Source organism: Nerophis ophidion, linkage group LG03, assembly GCF_033978795.1.
Source record: "Nerophis ophidion isolate RoL-2023_Sa linkage group LG03, RoL_Noph_v1.0, whole genome shotgun sequence".
Taxonomy (NCBI): Eukaryota; Metazoa; Chordata; class Actinopteri; order Syngnathiformes; family Syngnathidae; genus Nerophis; species Nerophis ophidion.
In genome coordinates this window covers 18,150,597-18,170,593 of record NC_084613.1, presented here as the reverse complement: position 1 = coordinate 18,170,593, position 19,997 = coordinate 18,150,597, and the positions used below count along the sequence as shown (strand labels likewise).

Genomic DNA, 19,997 nt, shown 5'->3' with positions numbered 1-19,997 from the left:
AAGCTGTTATTGGGTTTAGAACCAGGAAGTGACTGAAGGCTTTGTTTGGGTTTAGAAACCGGAAGTGACTAAAACACTGGGATGTGATTGGGTTTATAACCAGGAAGTGACTAAAACAAGGCTGTGATTAGGTTTTGGAGCCAGGAAATGACTAAAAGACAAGGCTATTGGGTTTAGAACCAGGAAGTGACTGAAGGCTTTGTTTGGGTTTAGAAACCGGAAGTGACTAAAACACGGTAATGTGATTGGGTTTATAACCAGGAAGTGACTAATACAAGGCTGTGATTAGGTTTTGGAGCCAGGAAAAGACTAAAAGACAAAGCTGTTATTGGGTTTAGAACCAGGAAGTGACTGAAGGCTTTGTTTGGGTTTAGAAACCGGAAGTGACTAAAACACTGGGATGTGATTGGGTTTATAACCAGGAAGTGACTAAAACAAGGCTGTGATTGTGTTTTGGAGCCAGGAAACGACTAAAAGACAACGCTTTTATTGGGTTTAGAACCAGGAAATGACTGAAGTATTTGCTTGTGTTTAGAAACCGGAAGTGACTAAAACACGGTAATGTGATTGGGTTTATAACCAGGAAATGACTAAAACAAGGCTGTGATTAGGTTTTGGAGCCAGGAAATGACTAAAAGACAAAGCTGTTATTGGGTTTAGAACCAGGAAGTGACTGAAGTCTTTGCTGGGGTTTAGAAACCGGAAGTGACTAAAACACGGTAATGTGATTGGGTTTATAACCAGGAAGTGACTAAAACAAGGCTGTGATTGTATTTTGGAGCCAGGAAATGACTAAAAGACAAGGCTATTATTGGGTTTAGAAGCAGGAAGTGACTGAAGGCTTTGTTTGGGTTTAGAAACCGGAAGTGACTAAAACACTGGGATGTGATTGGGTTTATAACCAGGAAGTGACTAAAACAAGGCTGTGATTGTGTTTTGGAGCGAGGAAACGACTAAAAGACAACGCTTTTCCGAACATTACATTTAGAAATATAAAACTTAGCCAATACTATAATGAGGTTGCAAAGGTGGAATTCATTTTCAAATGTATTTATCATGCAGTGTAAATCCACATAGCACATCTTTAAGACAAAGCACACATTTGTCATGAATATTGTCCAAGGTGACCTGCCGTAGTGATCGAGTGCTTTTCACAAGTCCAAAACAGGTGGTAAACAGTCTCTGGGTGCATGTTACATAATGTGCAGGTAACATCATTGTCCTTCTTGTATCTAACCATCAGTCTTTACAGGGTAGGAACCATGATTTTGAAAGAGATCTCTGACTTTGTTGGTAAGTAAATACCTGTTAGCAGGGGCGTGGACTCGAGTCACATGACTTGGACTCGAGTCATGAATTTTGATGACTTTAGACTCGATTTGACAAAATGTAAAGAGACTTGCAACTCGACTTAGACTTTAACATCAATGACTTCACTTAGACTTGAGCCTTTTGACTTGACAAGACTTGTTACTTTCTCTAAAACCCAAATGTTAAAAAGTTGTTCAGGAGCGCTCCGTATCTTTCATTTTGTGCGTGTGCGCTCTCAGTACAATAGCCAATCAAATGAGATCTACATTGTTTTCATCCCACGGCATTCATCCAATCAAATTGCAGGAAAACCAACGAAGAAGAAATGTCAAAGAACACGCCAGTGAGAGAAAATTATGCCAAAGTTGGTTTCGTTCCGGTATTAAAACTACAAGTTGGTCAACAAAAAAATTATTTGGAGTATGCACAACATGCAGTTGGAATATTACAGACGGGGATGCAACAACTTCCAACTTGGTTCGACATTTGAAGATGCACAAAGAAGGGTAAGTTTTGAATGTAAGCTAATGTTTATTTGCTAAGTAACATGACTTATTTGCTGTGTAGTTAAATCAGTGAGGCTGTAAACTCACTGCTAACGTTATAACCAGTGGTGGGACCAAGTCATTGTTTTGCAAGTCACAAGAAAGTCTCAAGACTTTGCCCTCAAGTCCAAAGACTGGAAAGTCTCAAGTAAAGTCTCAAGTCCTGCATTTTGAGTTTCGAGTCGTTTCAAGTCCATTTAACCAGAGACTAATATAATTTACACGGATTGTGTATGCTTTTAAATAAATATACTGTATTTATTTATTAAAACAAGTGCATTTGAAATTGCAGGGAAAAAAAATTGTGCTTACATATCACCTTATAATAGCACTATTAACCATCCATCCATCCATCCATTTTCTACCGCTTATTCCCTTTCGGGGTCGCGGGGGGCGCTGGCGCCTATCTCAGCTACAGTCATTTTAAATATTTAACTCATTCCCTTACAGCAGTGGTCCCCAACCACCGGGCCGTGACCCGATTGGTACCGGGCCGCAGAAGAATTTTGTATTCGTTTTTATTTAAAAACAAAAAAAAATTGTTTTTTAATTTTTTATTAAATCAACATAAAAAACACAATATACACTTACAATTAGTGCACCAACCACAAAAACCTCCCTTTTTCCTGAGAAAACAAATGAAAACAAAAAAAATGGACACCTAATGTATGTATACCATATTCTTAATATAGTATACATTTTAACTGACCTTTATTTGACTGTTCTACTTTTTTGTAGGTGGCTAAAGTACGTGGTACTGTTGACCGCCATCTAACGTTACGTTACTGTGTGTGATACATTCACTAATGTAACGTTATGTGTAGGTACCTCATGCAACCCTGCTTAAAAAAAATCACTTAAAAAGTATGAATTAGGTAGCGAACTGCAGTGGATGCAACAGATGGCCGTGTTTGCAATGACGTTATAACCATAGACATAAGTAGATGCAGCATTGGCTGCTGTGATGCGAGCAATTTGGCCGCCATTTTAAAGTGGTGATGAGGAGCCGGCAAGCAGCCTAAACTGACAGTTGACAGGTAGAAAACAAAGATGTTCAGCGCTTTCCTGCACAAATGAGCGGACTGTTGTAAATAGGAACCGGGGGATTACTTTTCACAAGTAAGATTTAACATTAACGTACTATTGGTTGTATTTTGTGAAAATAATATTACCACAGAGTTGAGAAGGAGCAGAGATCTACAGTATTTGTATGTGAAAATCACAAAGAAATCTTTTGGGGGAGGATGAACCCCCTACAGGGGTGAGTTTTACAAACTTTCTGCCCCACCTAAAACTAAATATACCAGCCGCCACTGATTATGATTCATTCTCATTTTAGGCAAAATATAAGACAATACTTTCTTAACAGTATAACCGTAACCAGGAATAAGTCTTCAAGTAACAATACTCAAATACTAACATTGTTGGGTAAGAAAGACTTTGCTTTTATTCTGAATCCAGTGAAACAGATTGGTGGTTTTAGCTGATATAAGGACTGTCAGGTCTTAATATATGTTTATGTTTAAGTATTTGGCAGACACTTTTATCCAAAGCGACATACATAAAAAATACATATAAAACAATCACTGAAACATGATAATTTAAGGGAGGAAAGTAATACAAAATATTAATACAAAGTGTCAAGACAGAATAAAGTCTCTGCTGCTGCAGCAACAGAGATACAGTCTATCGATATATAGATATCTAATGTATTCATACATTAGGCAGGATATAGGCATGAATATATAACCTAATCATATTGTTTCTTCCACTTAAAAATAGTTGACCGTTTTTGGTCCCCCTTCTCTGCGATTATATTCCCACTTTTGATCTCGGACGTCTGGTCACGTATAGCATATAAGAATATTATTTTACTGTTAAGCAAACTGAATAATAAAACACGCCAAAACATGTTTCTTTTATCACAGCTGCATGTATGACAAAAAAGCGCATGAAAATCAGTGGTATTCAGTGAGGTAAAATTAATTAAAATGCGCTGACAGTTCATTGCTCCTGCCAAATGTATTGCACCGAATGGGGCGGATCACCACTCCAATATGGCGGCCCCGCGTCTCGTCAGCCCCAGTAGGCAGTAGCGCTTGATGGACAAGTCGCCACCTCATCGCAGGGCCAACACAGATAGACCGACGACATTCACACTCACATTCACACACTAGGGCCAATTTAGTGTTGCCAATCAACCTATCCCCAGGTGCATGTCTTTGGAAGTGGGAGGAAGCCGGAGTACCCGGAGGGAACCCACGCAGTCACGGGGAGAACATGCAAACTCCACACAGAAAGATCCTGATCGCAGGATCGAACCCAGGACCTTCGTATTGTGAGGCAGACACACTAACCCTTCTCCCACCATGCTGCCCTGTAAATAAACATTTACGTAATATTTCCGTGTAAGTATCTCATTTCACAACGTGTCTGTGGTTAGTGTCCGCCCTGAGAATCCGGTAGGTTGTGAGTTCAAACCCCGGCCGAGTCATACCAAAGACTATAAAAATGAGACCCGTTACCTCCCTGTTTGGGACTCGGCATCAAGGGTTGGAATTGGGAGTTAAATCACCAAAAATGATTCCCGGGCGCGGCCACCGCTGCTGCTCACTGCTCCCCTCACCTCCCAGTGGGTGATGGGTCATATGCAGAAAATAATTTCACCACACCTAGTGTGTGTGTGACAATCACTGGTACTTTAACTTTCACTTTAAGTACAAACACCGTTTCCATATGAGTTGGGAAATTGTGTTAGATGTAAATATAAACGGAATACAATGATTTGCAAATCCTTTTCAACCCATATTCAGTTGAATGCACTACAAAGACAAGATGTTTGATGTTCAAACTCATAAACTTTATTTTTCTTTTGCAAATAATAATTAACTTAGAATTTCATGGCTGCAACACGTGCCAAAGTAGTTGGGAAAGGGCATGTTCACCACTGTTACATCACCTTTTCTTTTAACAACACTCAATAAACGTTTGGGAACTCAGGAAACCAATTGTTGAAGCTTTGAAAGTGGAATTTTTTCCCATTCTTGTTTTATGTAGAGCTTCAGTCGTTCAACTGTCGTATTTTACGCTTCATAATGCGCCACACATTTTCAATGGGAGACAGGTCTGGACTGCAGGCAGGGCAGGAAATTACCCGCACTCTTTTTTTTTTTTTTACAAAGCCACGCTGTTGTAACACTTGTCTTGCTGAAATAAGCAGGGGCGTCCATGATAACGTTGCTTGGATGACAACATATGTTGCTCCAAAACCTGTATGGACCTTTCAGCATTAATGGTGCCTTCACAGATGTGTAAGTTCCCTTTGCCTTGGGCACTAATACACCCCCATACCATCACAGATGCTGGGTTTTCAACTTTGCGCCTATAACAATCCGAATGGTTATTTTCCTCTTTGTTCTGGAGGACACCACGTCCACAGTTTCCAAATATAATTTGAAATGTGGACTCGTCAGACCACAGAACACTTTTCCACTTTGCATCAGTCCATCTTAGGTGAGCTCGGGCCCAGCGAAGCCGGCAACGTTTCAGGATGTTGTTGATAAATGGGTTTGGCTTTGCATAGTAGAGCTTTAACTTGCACTTACAGATGTAGCGACCAACTGTAGTTACTGACAGTAACACATAATATATCAGTATATATCATATACGGTACATATATTATGTAGATATTACGTATAAATGTTATATTTCATATTGCTATATTTAGTCTATTTTATACCTGGATTGTCCTTTCCATCCTTACACTTTCCATCATTTGTCACTAAACTACTGTGTGGAACAATTTACCTTGTGAATCTTTAAAGTTTGTCTAAGTCTAATAATATATACACATACATATATATATATATATATATATATACACACACAGTATAAGCCGAAGGTTTTGACAATCCTTCTCATTTCAATGCGTTTTCTTTATTTTCATGACTATTTACATTGTAGATTGTCACTGAAGGCATCAAAACCATGACACCTGTGAAGTGAAAATCCTTTCAGGTGACTACCTGAAAGTCTGAAACCTGCACAGTAGCCTTGTGGTTAGATTGTCCGCCCTGAAATCGGTATGTCGTGATTTGAAACCCCGGCTGAGTCGTACCAAAGACTGTCACTCAGCATCAAGGGTTGGAATTGGGGGTTAAACCACCAAAATGATTCCCGAACGAGCTGCTCACTACTGGGGTCGAATACAGGGAGTAATTTCACCACACCTAGTGCGTGTGTGACTATCAGTTGTACTTTAACTTGGCCTCTTGAAGATCATCGAGAGAATCCCATGTGTGTGCAAAACAGTAATCGGAGCAAAGGGTGGCTATTTTGAAGAAACGAGAATATAAAACATGTTTTCAGTTATTTCACTGTTTTTTGTTAGCCTTTGCTTTGATTACTGCTTTGCACACTCTTGGCATTCTCTCGATGAGCTTCAAGAGGTAGTCACCCGAAATAGGGGTTGGGACCATCAGTTGTGTTGTGAATGAGAAGGTGTGTCCAAAAAAGTTTGGAAACCCCTGGTCTGAGTCAAAACGTACCAAAATTGATTCACAAAGATGCCATGAAAGTAGTTTTTCTTTATTAGGATTTTGTAGACAGTGTGGTGAAGCTCCAGGAACGACGACTGGTCCTCCCTCCAAAGGGGCCTAAAAACCACTGCCTTCTTGAGATACGTACGTGATTGGTCCAATGGTCAGTGGCTCGGTTTGAATGGAGTGAGAGACCGAGCGTTGTCGCCTTGTGCAGGACTACACGGTGGGGGTATGTCACGAAACATTAGAAACAATAACAGAGACAGAATTGAGATGTGAAGTATAACTCACCGGAGCGCAAGAGTACAACCCCCTGTGGTCGCACAGGCTGAGGCTGCAGTGGAGGTAAACATTCCGGTATTCTCCCTGAGGAAGGAAGAACAGGGCAGAGAACCGAGCCCGCAGGGATGAGCCGCTCTCAACCACAGACACTTGTTGGCGGTCATTGGGGCACCTGACGAAGACAATGACTTATCAGTCGGCGTTGAGCAAGCATCCGGTCTCTGGTTTACCCAACTGAGCGTAGACGTACTTATTGTGGATGAGGGAGTATCGCTCAGAGTTGTCAGGGTTTGAGGAGTGAGAGGCGAAGCAGTCCTCCAGGACAACTGCCAAGCTGGGATCTCTTTTGTCCACAGAGACCCCGACATACAGGGGTGAGCCCACTGGAAGGTACACCGCACCAGATGGATAAGCTTCTGTATAGTTGGAGTCGTGGAACAGTACCATGGAGGCTCTAGCTTTGGCACCTGAACCAACAATACCGCCTTCCAACCTGTCAATGAAATACACATAAAAATCATAAAACTAGTTCCTTTTGTCATTATTATTATTATTATTCTAACATTTTGACGTCATGACTAAAATTCCAGCCCGAGAGAGATTAGTAAACAAGAAAACTATCAACACATTTATGTATTTTAAGTGGACATTCGTCTGTCTTTTTTTCTTTTTTGGGTTGCTGGGGCAGCAGCCTCAGCAGAGAAGCCCAGATTTCCTGCTCCCCAGCTAATTTGTTCAGCTCCTTTCGGGGGATCCCAAGGCGTTCCCTGGCAAGCTGAGAGAATTTGTCTCTCCGTGTCCTGGGTCCTCACCGTGGCCTCCTACCAGTCAGACATGCCCTAAACAACCCCCCAGCGAGGCGTATGAGGGGCATCCTACCCGGATGCCGGAGCCACCTCATCTGGCTCTTCTCGGTGTGGAGGAGCAGCCGCTTTACCCCAAAAACCTATTTTGGTTGCTTGTATCAACAGTTTTATCCTTTCAGTCACAAACCAAAGTTTGTGACCATCGGTGAGAATACGAATGTAGATTGACCGGTAAATTGAGAGCTTTGCCTTCTGGTTCAACTACCTTTTCACCACAACGGATTGGTACAGGGTCTGCATCCCTGTAGACGCCGCACCGATTCGCCTTTCGATCTCACGATCCACTCTTCCTTCACTCGTGAACAAGACCCTAAGGTACTTGCACTCCTCCACTTGGGGCAGGATCTCATCCGCCACCTGGAGATGATATTCTACCCTTTTTCCGGGCTAAAACCATGAACTCTGACCAAGAGTCGCTGATTTTCATCCCATTAGCTTCACACTCGGCTGCGAACAGGCCTCATCTTGCAGCCACCTAAGTGGATTCCCTAAACTTTCTGACTGCTCTCTTGAAGTATTTTAAGTAGACATATTGACTAAAATAATTGAAAACCATCATTAATGTCCTATTCTTGAATGGGCTACTGTTAGAATAATTATGTGTATGTTATCACACAACTCTTGTGCTTAAAGGCCGTTGTTATAGTTATTATCAATTGTGCTGAAGTTGTACTTTTCTATCTGTGCAAAGCAAGTCGTCTCGTATCAGTGTTTGTTTCCAGAATCGGCCTGCTGACTGCCAAGGGTGAACATCGAGTGCCGTGACGCAGACAGAGCAGAGACAGGGCGATATCACGAGTGTCAGCACATTTGCATTTCATTAATAGTCATATTGTATCGAACTAGGGCTGCTGAGATTACCCCCTTCCTTTGGCGGCAGCCTCAGTGATGTAACCAGGGTTTTTTTGATTGATTGATACTTTTATTAGTAGATTGCACTGTTCAGTACATACTCCGTACAATTGACGACTAAATGGTAACACGCGAATAAGTTTTTCAACTTGTTCAAGTCGGGGTCCACGTTAATTAATTCATGGTAAAAGGACCTCACAAATAAATAGAGGAGCACGTGGGCAGGATTTTAGAGCGTAGGTTGGTTCTGTAACTAGAGTACAGCCCAAAAACGTCTCCTCATTGAGCCAAATTGAACTCTGTATTTGCATGATTCCTTGTTTCGTGTCTGTTTAATAGATGTCATCAGTGTTTGAACCTGACAGCTACTCACGCCAGGTGTGGTCTGACGGCCACGTTCAGTCTGCTCTCTGTGTCCAGGGGATAAGCACATGAGAACGGAAGACTCTCGGGGACGGAGAAGGAAGCGTTGATTGTTGGATAGACGAATAAACTGTTGGAGTAGATGGCATGTGTGCCGTTGATCTGAAAAACACAGTCATGACTTGAAACATCAACATGTCTTTCAACTACATTATTTTCTTGATGATTGATACATTTATGTTGAAGAGATGGTCAAAGAATCAGCAAAGGGTTGAATGGTGGCAATTGGACTCTTCTTGTTTTTTGAAAACGTTTCATCGTTCTTAAGGCTTCTCATGTATTTTCTTTAGTACTTATCTTCATTAGGGTCACAGGTATGCTGGGGTCTAACCCAGCTGATTTTGGGTAAGAGACCAATTACAGACAATTTACAGTCTCTAATTGGACTAACATTCCTATTTTTGGAATGTGGGAGGAAGGTGGCGTAAAACACACAGGGAGAACATGCAAACTCCCCCCAGAGAACCCTCAACCTCCTGACTGTGCGGCTAACATTTGACCTATTGCGACTACCCCAAGGGGACATGTCAGGGACATAAATGAAGGATGGTCACACCTAAAATGTAGAAGTGAAGAAGTTTTCAGAATGAAATGTCTAGAAGAGATCAGTTGCCCCCATTTCACCTTGGCTGATGACCAGAACCTGATAAATAACAATTTACCACACTTATGATCTAAGATGACTCCAATCCTTACATGTTTTCAAATACATAAGTTTGTTTTTACCGCCAGTTTGGTTCCACAAGCATCTGCCTGGGCGTCAGCTTCGTACCACACGACGCCATCTTGCACCCTGACCCAGGAACAGTTGTGGACTGCCAGGTTGCCAGTGAGTGGGTTATAACCAGCGCTTGTTGTGCTAACTGAATCCAGCCCAACTTGGAGTTTGTCAGAGCCGCAGATAAGGCGGGATATCTTGAGTGAATTTTCCGACTCTAGAGAAAGTATTATGAGAGCGTCAATTTCCCTTCCTTAGTTTAATGTGCCAAAATATTTTTCCAATAAATAGATAAAATCCACCTTCACAAATGACGCCAGCATCTTCCCCGTGGACACAGTTGTGTCTCCCAAATCCAAGATGTTTGCAGCTCACTAGGGATGTTTCATTGCCATAACAACGCACGTCATCCAACCAGATGGGTCCCCTGCCTTGTCCGAAAGCTGCGCTGTGCAGTGCCGACCGAGCCTTGCCACAGCCCAACTGTTTGCATGCCACTTTGGCGTTGGTGAGGTCCCATATGTCGTCACACACCGTCCCCCACTGTCCATTGTGGTAGACCTCAACTCTTCCAGAGCAGCGGTTGTCAGAGTTGACCAGCCTTAAGGGGGAAGCAGCTGACACAACAAAACACATTGTTCATGCATGTCAGCCTACACATATTGGAACTAACATACTGATACAATCTTCAGACTTTGCATCTGATGATTGTTTTAAGTCTTGACATCAGTGTTGTAACATTCTTACACAACATGGATCCAGGTTGGAACGGTTCACAAAACTCTATGGTTTAGATAAAGATTATAAGGGACCGTACATCCCAATAATGCTTCTTCTTCGGTCTCTCAACAAAGGCAGACTTATCCCCTCCCCCTCCCGTATCTCTCTTGCAAAGACACTCGGAATGTTGACTTTATTCCATGATGCCGCCGAATGAAGCGACTTCCAGGCTTATGGACAAATACGCACCCTTGGACTACTACACACACTGCACCCCATACCTCATCCCACGCCTTCGCCGCTGTTTTTCATAAATCGTCTCTTCCCTAGTCCAGACTAAAGATTTCAGTGTCTGTAATTTATATCTTCTTACCTTCACAGACCACACCAGCATCTTCTTGGTGACCACAGTTGTGTGATCCAATCCCTTGGTGTGTGCATTCACTGAGCTTTGATTCACTGCCCTTGCATTTGACGTTGTCCAACCAAATGGGTCCCCTGCCTTGTCCGAAGTGGGCTTCCTGTGGGGCTGACAGGGCCCTGCCACAGCCCAACTGTCTACACACCACCTGGGCATGCTTCAGGTCCCAGATATCATCACACACTGTTCCCCACTGTCCATGGTGGAAGATCTCCACTCTACCGGAGCAGGAGCTGTTTCCTCCATTTGCCAGACGGACCTCGCCCTCATTTATTGAGGGCACCGTTGTTGAGGCAGCAGTGGTCGTCTCTGGATAAGTGTTAGCTTCTGTTGTTTCCATGGCATTGGTTGTCCTTGGATGAGTGTAAGTCGTTGGTTCAGATGAAGTTCCTTCAGGTTCTGGTGTAAAAGAACCTGCTTCGTTTACCTCTGAGGACAAAAAACATTTTGTTAAAATTGCAGATTTTGGGGGATGAGACCCTAAATAGATGTTCCAACAGGTGGTAAGCTATTTGTTCATAACATCTGGTTTATGCTTCTGTGTAATGGAGGCTAGCCAGTGTGGCTGGGCCATGTGTACATTCACTCACTCCCTAACAACTTCTAGAGTAGTTCTGGCTATCGAGCGTATAGCCTGGGCTTTTAGCTCGGTAGTCTGCCTGACCTGGGTTTGTGCCCCCCTCAGAGCAGTAGGAAAAACACAATGCAGCAGAGAGAGGGAGGGAGACTACACAACCCCTACATCTGCATTCACTGCATTTTCCGTAGAGTCAAGTCAGTGAACAACCATGACCGTCGCCGACTATTTATCTGGTTAGTGTCGTTTGTCCCTAAGTGAAAGAGAGTCACTAGAGAAAGTCAAAGAGAGAAGGTAAGTGTTACTGCAGCTGGAACAAATCAATATGTTGCAACATTATTTTGTTTTCTGCATATATCTATCTTCTTCCGCTTATCAGAGGTTGGGTCGACTCAGCAGAGAAGCCCTGACTTCCCTCTCCCCAGGTACTTCATTCAGCTCTTCCTGGAGGATCCCGAGGCATCCCCAGGCCAGCTGGGAGACTTGGTCTCTCCAACGTGTCCTGGGGCTTTGCTGTGACCTTATACGGGTCAGACGTGCCCTGAACACTTCCCCAGGGAGGTGTCCAGGGCGCATCCTGACCAGATGCTCAAACCAGCTCATCTGGCTCCTCTCGATGTGGTGGAGCAGCGGCTTTACTCTGAGCTCCTTTGGAATGATTAGGGAGAATCCCGACACCCAAAAGAGAAACCTTATTTCAGCCACATGTACATGTGGTTTTGTCCTTTCGGTCACAACCCAAAGCTTGTGACCATATTTGAAGATGTTCTCATTCACCCAGGTCATTGTAATCTCAGGGCATTCAATAGCTCGCAATGGACTGCTTGGTTTGTCTTTAAAGGACATTTAGAGGCTTCATCAGTTCATCAAAGCCTCGATTTGACCAATCCAAGTCTGCGAACTAGATGAGAGACCAAACAAACGTCTTCTAAGACAAACCAAACAGTCCAGTTTTGATCGACTGAATGCCCTGAGAATATGTGAGGACAGGGATGTAGCTCGACCGATAAAGGAGAAGGCGCCCCCCACTCTGAAAATAATGTCTTAAAAAGCTGACCAGTCACAGCCCTTACAATGTGAGGTTGGATTTATTTTTTGACACAGAAGCATAAACCCAAGCTGAACTCCAAACCTTCTACCAGAAAGTTCTATAATTTTTTTTTGTTCAGGTTTCACAAGGCAAAACGTACCTGTACAGTATGCGTAGTGACACTGTAATGACTTGACAAGTTTGTACACGTAGAAGCTGGAAGCATGTGCTCTGGAGCACATCTTGACATGGATGCGTATTCTATGATTGGCATCGCAGCAATCGCTAGCCCAGGTGTTGCATATAGAGCGACTTACGATGCCATCAGACAGTGTGGGATGAGGTTCATTTAGCGTCATCGTAATATGTGTTCCACACTTGAATCCAGGAACGCATCCCTCAGGAATACGTGCATCGTTTTGTCCCAGGAACAGGCGATACCAGCCGCGCCACTCCACTCTTTGGTCACATGCTACGTTGAAATGGTCAAATCCATTTTCTGTGGACCGCCAGGTGTCGTTCAGTACAGTGTAGCTCTCGCACGGGTCTTCGCAGCTCGTCCCGTTATTTCCAAGGCAGTCCATGCCAACCGGACACGCAGCGTCGCCGCATCTGAACTGGACGGACGGTGAAGAACTGGCGGATCTGGAGAGCGGAGCAGGTGCCAGGCATTCATAGGAGCCTGCCGTGTTTTGGCAAACCCACGGCGCCGTGCAAGGTGAGTCGGCGAGGGTGCATTCGTCGACGTCCACGCAGCCGCGGCCCGGCGCCCACTGATAACCCGGGTGACAACAAGAACCATCGCCGCAGGCAGAGGTATCGTAACAGGCGGCACCATCACCCACAAAGCCGTCTTTGCAGATACATGAAATGCCGGGGAAGGAGTCGCCTCGTTGCTGTGACTGCTGGCATGTTGCTTCATCGTGGCACGCCTCGCAGCTGGAGACAACTGAACCTGGAAAAGTCATCATATTTCATTGCTGCTTGTATTCTTCGTTTTTCCTACGATAAATAGCAAATACTAGCGCGGTCAAACGGTTCATTTTCCAAACCAAGTTAATCCCACTTCTGAAATTGAATGAATCATAATTAATCACAGTTAATTACTTGCTTGCATAATTGACATTAACTTTGAAAAAGAACCTAATATTCTGACACAAATGCAATTTTATCGTCGGAAAGTCATACACGTCATGTTTTCAAAACTTGGTTGTTAGGGGTTGTTAGAATAATTATGTATATATTATCACACTAACTTTAGTATGCTTAAAGTCCTTTGCTTTAGTTATTAGCCATTGTGCTCAAGTTAGACTTTTTCTAATCTATGCAAGGACAAAACTTCTTGTCTGAGGGGTAGCCCGCTAACAACAAAGGACTTCAAGGACCTCAACGAAGATAAGATGACAAAACGCAGACGAAGCGGGGACAAGGCGAAATCACGAGGCCCCCAGCCCATTCCGTCACGGACTGTGCGTCCTGGACCTGCTTTGCATAATGTATGTGACCACTCCTTTTAGAGGCGGCCTCAGTGATGTTGACTATGGAACTCTGAATAAAAAGAGGGATACGGGAGCTGAACTTTAGAGCGTAGGGCAAGGCTGTGACTAAGTGTTCAGCGCCATGCGTTCTCCTCATGAGCTATATTGAACTCTGTTTCTGCTTGGTTCCTTGCTTCTTGTCTGATTAATAGATGTCATCAGTGTGTGAACCTGACAGGGTTGCACAATAAAACTGAAATTTTATTAATCCCGATTCGAACTCGTTCATAATTTTTCAAAATATGTATTTTTTTTAAGTATTCATTTTTAGAAACGTTTTTAGGCCATTTGCACGGAACCAAAAGGAGCTGTTATAACATCTAACCTGTTTCGGAAATGTTTCCTTATAATTATTATACCAAAAAATACATTGCGTGAATCGGTTTGAATCGAGAATTGTGCTGAAACGAGAATCTTTTGTGAATCGAGCAATCCCCTCAGGAATCGGAATCGGATGTAATCATAGGGTGCCCAAAGATTCTACACCTCTATTGGTCAATAGGGGTGCACAAAATGAATGATTGTCATCCCAATCGTGATTCTTGTTCATCCCGGTTCTAAATTGCCACGTTGAATTGAAAAATAAAAAAAAATTCAGCAATCTTTAAATAAAAAAAGAATACATTTTTAAGACATTTTAGGCCACCTCCATGGCCACCTTACATTGCGAGAATCAAATTGTCACCCCAGGAATCGGAATTGACCCATTGGTCAATGGGGCTGCATAAAAAATTGATACACATGTGAATCACAATTCTTTTAAATGCCGATTTTATATCAATCATTAATTTTTAACTTTGTTTAATAAAAAATGTTTTGGTTTTTTTTCTAAATACAAAATCTATTTTTAAAAATACGTTTTTAGGCTGTCTCCATTCAACCAGAAGGAGACTTTCTAACTTGTAACTTCCTTTGAAAAAGTTTCATTATAATTATCATACGAAATAATACATTGCGAGAATCTGTTTAAATCGAGAACCGATTCCGAATCGAATCGTCTCCCCAGGAATCGGAATCGGACCAAATCGTTTTGGGGCCCAACGATTCAAACCCCTATTGGTCATTACGGGTGCTGCAAAAAATGTATTCACATTCGAATCGCGATTCTTATTCGTCCTGATTTTAAATCGATTCACAACTTTCAAACATACTTTTTTTTAAACATGAATATATTTTTTTAATTCAAACAAACAAATTGGATTGAGAATCAATTTTTAAAAAGACTTTCTTAGGCCGTCTCCATGCAACCAGAAGAATATTTTCTGTAACATTATATGGCGAGAATCGGTTTGAATCGAGAATTGATTCTTAATCGAATCGTAACCCCAGGAATCAGATTCGGATGGAATCGCATTTGTAATATCAAACGATTAATATTTGAAATCCAAGTAATCTCACTTTTCAATTGGGATTGACCACAATTAGTCACAGTTAATTGAAACACTTGGTGTTTCACTCGTTAGGATTAGCCAATGGATAGCAAGACGAAGGAGAAGAATCGGGCAACTGTACGGTGTGTTTGCTATTGTTGTCCAATTTATTTTTATTCATAAAACCTCTTTTTGCTGCCCTCTTGGCCAGGTCACTCTTGCAAAAGAGATTTTTACCTGGTTAAATAAAGGGAAATTAATTTTAAAAATCTTATTTTATTTATATCAATATTATCGCTTCACGGTGGCAGATGGGTTAGAGCGTCTGCCTCACAATACGAAGGTCCTGCAATCCTGGGTTCAAATCCAGGCTCGGGATCTTTCTGTGTGGAGTTTGCATGTTCTCCCCGTGAATGCGTGGATTCCCTCTGGGTACTCCGGCTTCCTCCCACTTCTAAAGACATGCACTTGGGGATAGGTTGATTGGCAACACTAAATTGGCCCTAGTGTGTGAATGTGGGAGTGAATGTTGTCTGTCTATCTGTGTTGGCCCTGCGATGAGGTGGCGACTTGTCCAGGGTGTACCCCGCCTTCCGCCCGATTGTAGCTGAGATAGGCGCCAGCGCCCCCCGCGACCCCAAAAGGGAATAAGCGGTAGAAAATGGATGGGTGGATTATCGGACATTTGTATGAGAAATGATTTCTACTCCCCGTATATTACTTAAAGAGTAAACTACTTCATAATTGTGTTTACAGACGACACATAATTAAACACAATTGCACTCTGGTATTTTTTGCCTCAAGAAACCAGAACGGTGTTGCATATTATTTGTTTTCGAGTCGATTCTTGGGGGTGACGATGCAATTCTGAATTAATTCTCGATTCAAAATGTATAGTTTTAAAAAAAAAATTATTGGGTGCCAGTTCTGTGATTAACTGTATTCCTCCATAAAATGGACAATCAGATCTAATAAATGTCCGTTGGACTTGAAAAGAGATCTATTTTTAAATATTTGTATGCACGTACAACACTTCAAACCTTTCAATATGTGGAATTACATTTTGGAATGGGCCCGCTTTAAGAGGCTGTTCAAACTAAAAATGTTTACCAAGTACTACGAAGAAGAATTTTGAAGAACATCTTGAAATTGATCAAAAATGCGATAATATTCATCTCGTATGTGACCTATAAACGACTTAACTAATATTATCCATAAATGAGGACAGTAAGTGAACACGTCCTACTAAAACCGCTATGAATCGGAAAAGGGGTCGGCTTAAATAAGCTCGCCTTCTTCCTACTCCTTTTCGAACATGTTGCAAAGGGAAATGTAATTGTGTAAACTATACAAGGGTCCCACAGTCAATTTTGGGGGTACCACTTTTTTGTAAGCGTTTTGAAAACAAATGATAAATGTATGCATTATCCTGTTATATCCAACATTCTATATTGTCACAAACGTTACTTAATTCATTAAAAAAAATTCTACAAAAGAAATCAAATTTTTATGCATATGTATAAACATATACACATTCGTTCACTTTCTTCTTTCCTTCATGGATCTAAACTTTACCGCTTTTTTTCTATATTTTTTATGGTAACATTTACAGAATGTGTTTGTTTAATGTTTTGATTAATCCTGATCACTGAGGGATTAATTTGATTGCCATGATTTTAATAGTCAGGCACAGATTTTCCTGAAATTGTTATAAATAAGAATCACGATTCATTTTGAAAATCGATTTTTTGTTGTTGTTGTTGAACACCCCTACCCGTGTGCGTGTTCTCCCCTTACAAGCCGCTGAAAACGTTCAATTTACTCAAAACCTCACCTGACACTCGTGTCAATCATGTTATGCATATGTACATTTATTCAGTTAAAAACTTTCATCCACTTTCTTCTTTCCTTCATGGATCTAAACTTTACCGCTTTTTTCTATATTTTTATTGTAATATTTACAGAATGGGTTTGTTCTATTTTTTGGGCCAAAGTAAGACAAAGAAAACAATCTGAAGTTGTCTTCATTTTTTTAATTTTTTAATGTCATGATTGTAATAGTCAGGCACAGATTTTCCCGAGCTAAAATGAGTTTGACACCCCGGATCTACATCAACAATATGATTTTCTAAGCGGATGGACAGATTGAGGAAAACAAAATCCATTTTTATACTCGAATAAGAATCATTATAAATAAGAACTACGATTCATTGTGAAAAACTTTATTTTTTGTTTGTTTGTTTTTTTGTTTAACATCCCTACCCGTTTGCGTGTTCTCCCCTTACAAGCCGCTGAAAACGTTCAATTTACTCAAAACCTCACCTGACACTCGTGTCAATCATGTTATGCATATATTTACATTTATTCAGTTAAAAACATTCATCCACTTTCTTCTTTCCTTCATGGATCTAAACTTTACCACTTTTTTCTATATTTTTATTGTAATATTTACAGAATGTGTTTGTTCTATTTTTTGGGCCAAAGTAAGACAAAGAAAACAATCTGAAGTTGTCTTTATTTTTTTAATTTTTTAATGTCATGATTGTAATAGTCAGGCACAGATTTTCCCGAGCTAAAATGAGTTTGACACCCCGGATCTACATCAACAATATGATTTTCTAAGCGGATGGACAGATTGAGGAAAACAAAATCCATTTTTATACTCGAATAAGAATCATTATAAATAAGAACTACGATTCATTGTGAAAAACTTTATTTTTTGTTTGTTTGTTTTTTTGTTTAACATCCCTACCCCGTTTGCGTGTTCTCCCCTTACAAGCCGCTGAAAACGTTCAATTTACTCAAAACCTCACCTGACACTCGTGTCAATCATGTTATGCATATATTTACATTTATTCAGTTAAAAACATTCATTCACTTTCTTCTTTCCTTCATGGATCTAAACTTTACCGCTTTTTTCTATATTTTTATTGTAATATTTACAGAATGTGTTTGTTCTATTTTTTGGGCCAAAGTAAGACAAAGAAAACAATCTGAAGTTGTCTTTATTTTTTTCTAATTTGAACGCCATAATTTTTATAGTCCGGAAAAGAGTTTCCTGACCTAAAATGAGTTTGACACCCCGGACCTACTCGACAATATCATTTTCTGAGTTGATGGACGGATTGAGGAAAGAAAAATATTTTTTATTTCTCGATTAAGAATCATTATAAGTAAGAATCATGATTCATTTTGAAAATCAGATTTTTTTTTTTTTATTATTGTTGAACACCCCTACCCCACCTCCAAAGACATGCACCTGGGGATAGGTTGATTGGCAACACTAAATTGGCCCTAGTGTGTGAATGTGAGTGTGAATGTTGTCTGTCTATCTGTGTTGGCCCTGCGATGAGGTGGCGACTTGCCAGGGTGTACCCCGCCTTCCGCCCGATTGTAGCTGAGATAGGCGCCAGCGCCCCCCGCGACCCCGAAAGGGAATAAGTGGTAGAAAATGGGATGGGATGGGACCCCTACCCGTGTGCGTGTTCTCCCCTTACAAGCCGCTGAAAACGTTCCAATTTACTCAAAACCTTACCTGACGCTCGTGTCATGACCTGCAGGAGGAGCAGGAAGACGCTCGCAGCCGTCAACATCCTGGAGCTCTTTTCTTCTCAAAGCCGACTACGAAAAAGTTAGATTTCAACGTTAGATTTCCCCCGTTTGCTGTCCCGGTTTCCAACCTCCTACCTTGACAAGGAGGAAGTCCAGGAGCCGATGTTCCGAGGTAACCACCGACTGGTGGGAATTTATAGCGCTCGTTACTGTACAAAATGATGGTTAACCATTTGAAAAGTTACATATTAATTTCCAACAAACAGAGATAACAGTCAACACAATGAAAAGCAATTTGTCGACTGATAACACAGAAATCAATTGTGTGTCCTTGTCCCTCTCCAGAACGTTCTAAATCAAACTGTCTCCGACAATTATGCAACACTTTGGGGATTTGTCGGTACGTTTGAATTGTTCTTTGCTTGTTCAGGAAATATTGGAACACTGTTTTTCCCCCAACACGTCTTGCTCAACATGCATGTCTCCAGCAAATCAGAAGTGTTGGTGAAGGGGTTTGACAAGTGCGGCCCGCAGCGGGATTTCAAAACGTTCATACAAAAAAAATATATATATATAAAAGGTGGAATAAAATAACAAACGGGTGTGATGTAATGAAAAAATGACACTAATAACTGTCATTGCTCACAAAATAATAATGAATCAAATCTAGGTTGTTATGGATTATTAACATATTTAAGGCTCCAAAGTTCCCAAAAAATTCCAGGAATTTCCAGAATTCCAAAACCCTATTTTCCCGTTTTTGACCATTTCACCTTCAAAACATTCCTCTTGGTTGGGACAACAAAATGACATTTTTTTTCTTCCAAATTTCCGGTTTCCTCAAAATTCCAGGAATTCCAAAATACCACTTCTAAATTTGAAGTGTTACTACATCAGCATTTTTCAACCGATTCTAAAAGTTCCATTGCCGACCCATTCATACCATCTAAGACAAATGTGCTGGGATCAATATTTTCAAAATTTCACGAAATTCCCAAACCCGATTCCGACCTTTCAACAATCCACCGACGCTGCTCTGCCCATATATCGAACGCTAAACATATTAGATTAGACTAGATAGTACTTTATTTATTCCTTCAGGAAAATTAAAATTTTCAGCACAATCCCATTCAAGATCAGACAAACATTACAGGGAGACAGAACAGGATTGCTGACGGGTCTGCCGGCTTCCAGCGCCCCTTACAAAGAAGGTGAGATACAGGTAAACAAGTGGGGGGAATGGGGAAAAAA

The 19,997-nt window shown here is 41.4% G+C and overlaps 1 protein-coding gene across 1 annotated transcript; it reads right to left on the bottom strand.

Annotated features, from left to right (window-relative positions):
• Nucleotides 1-6,466: 6,466 nt before the first annotated feature.
• LOC133548721 (uromodulin-like) lies at nucleotides 6,467-18,995 on the bottom strand. Its single transcript, XM_061893694.1, has 10 exons — nucleotides 18,882-18,995; nucleotides 18,730-18,815; nucleotides 12,447-13,241; nucleotides 10,632-11,108; nucleotides 9,841-10,155; nucleotides 9,547-9,755; nucleotides 8,771-8,922; nucleotides 6,930-7,172; nucleotides 6,689-6,851; nucleotides 6,467-6,613 (listed from the first exon to the last, which is right to left on the bottom strand). The coding sequence occupies exons 2-10, from the start codon at nucleotides 18,785-18,787 to the stop codon at nucleotides 6,512-6,514; spliced, it is 2,514 nt and encodes an 837-aa protein (XP_061749678.1). The 5' UTR covers nucleotides 18,788-18,815; nucleotides 18,882-18,995; the 3' UTR covers nucleotides 6,467-6,511.
• Between the last annotated feature and the right edge of the window lie 1,002 nt (nucleotides 18,996-19,997).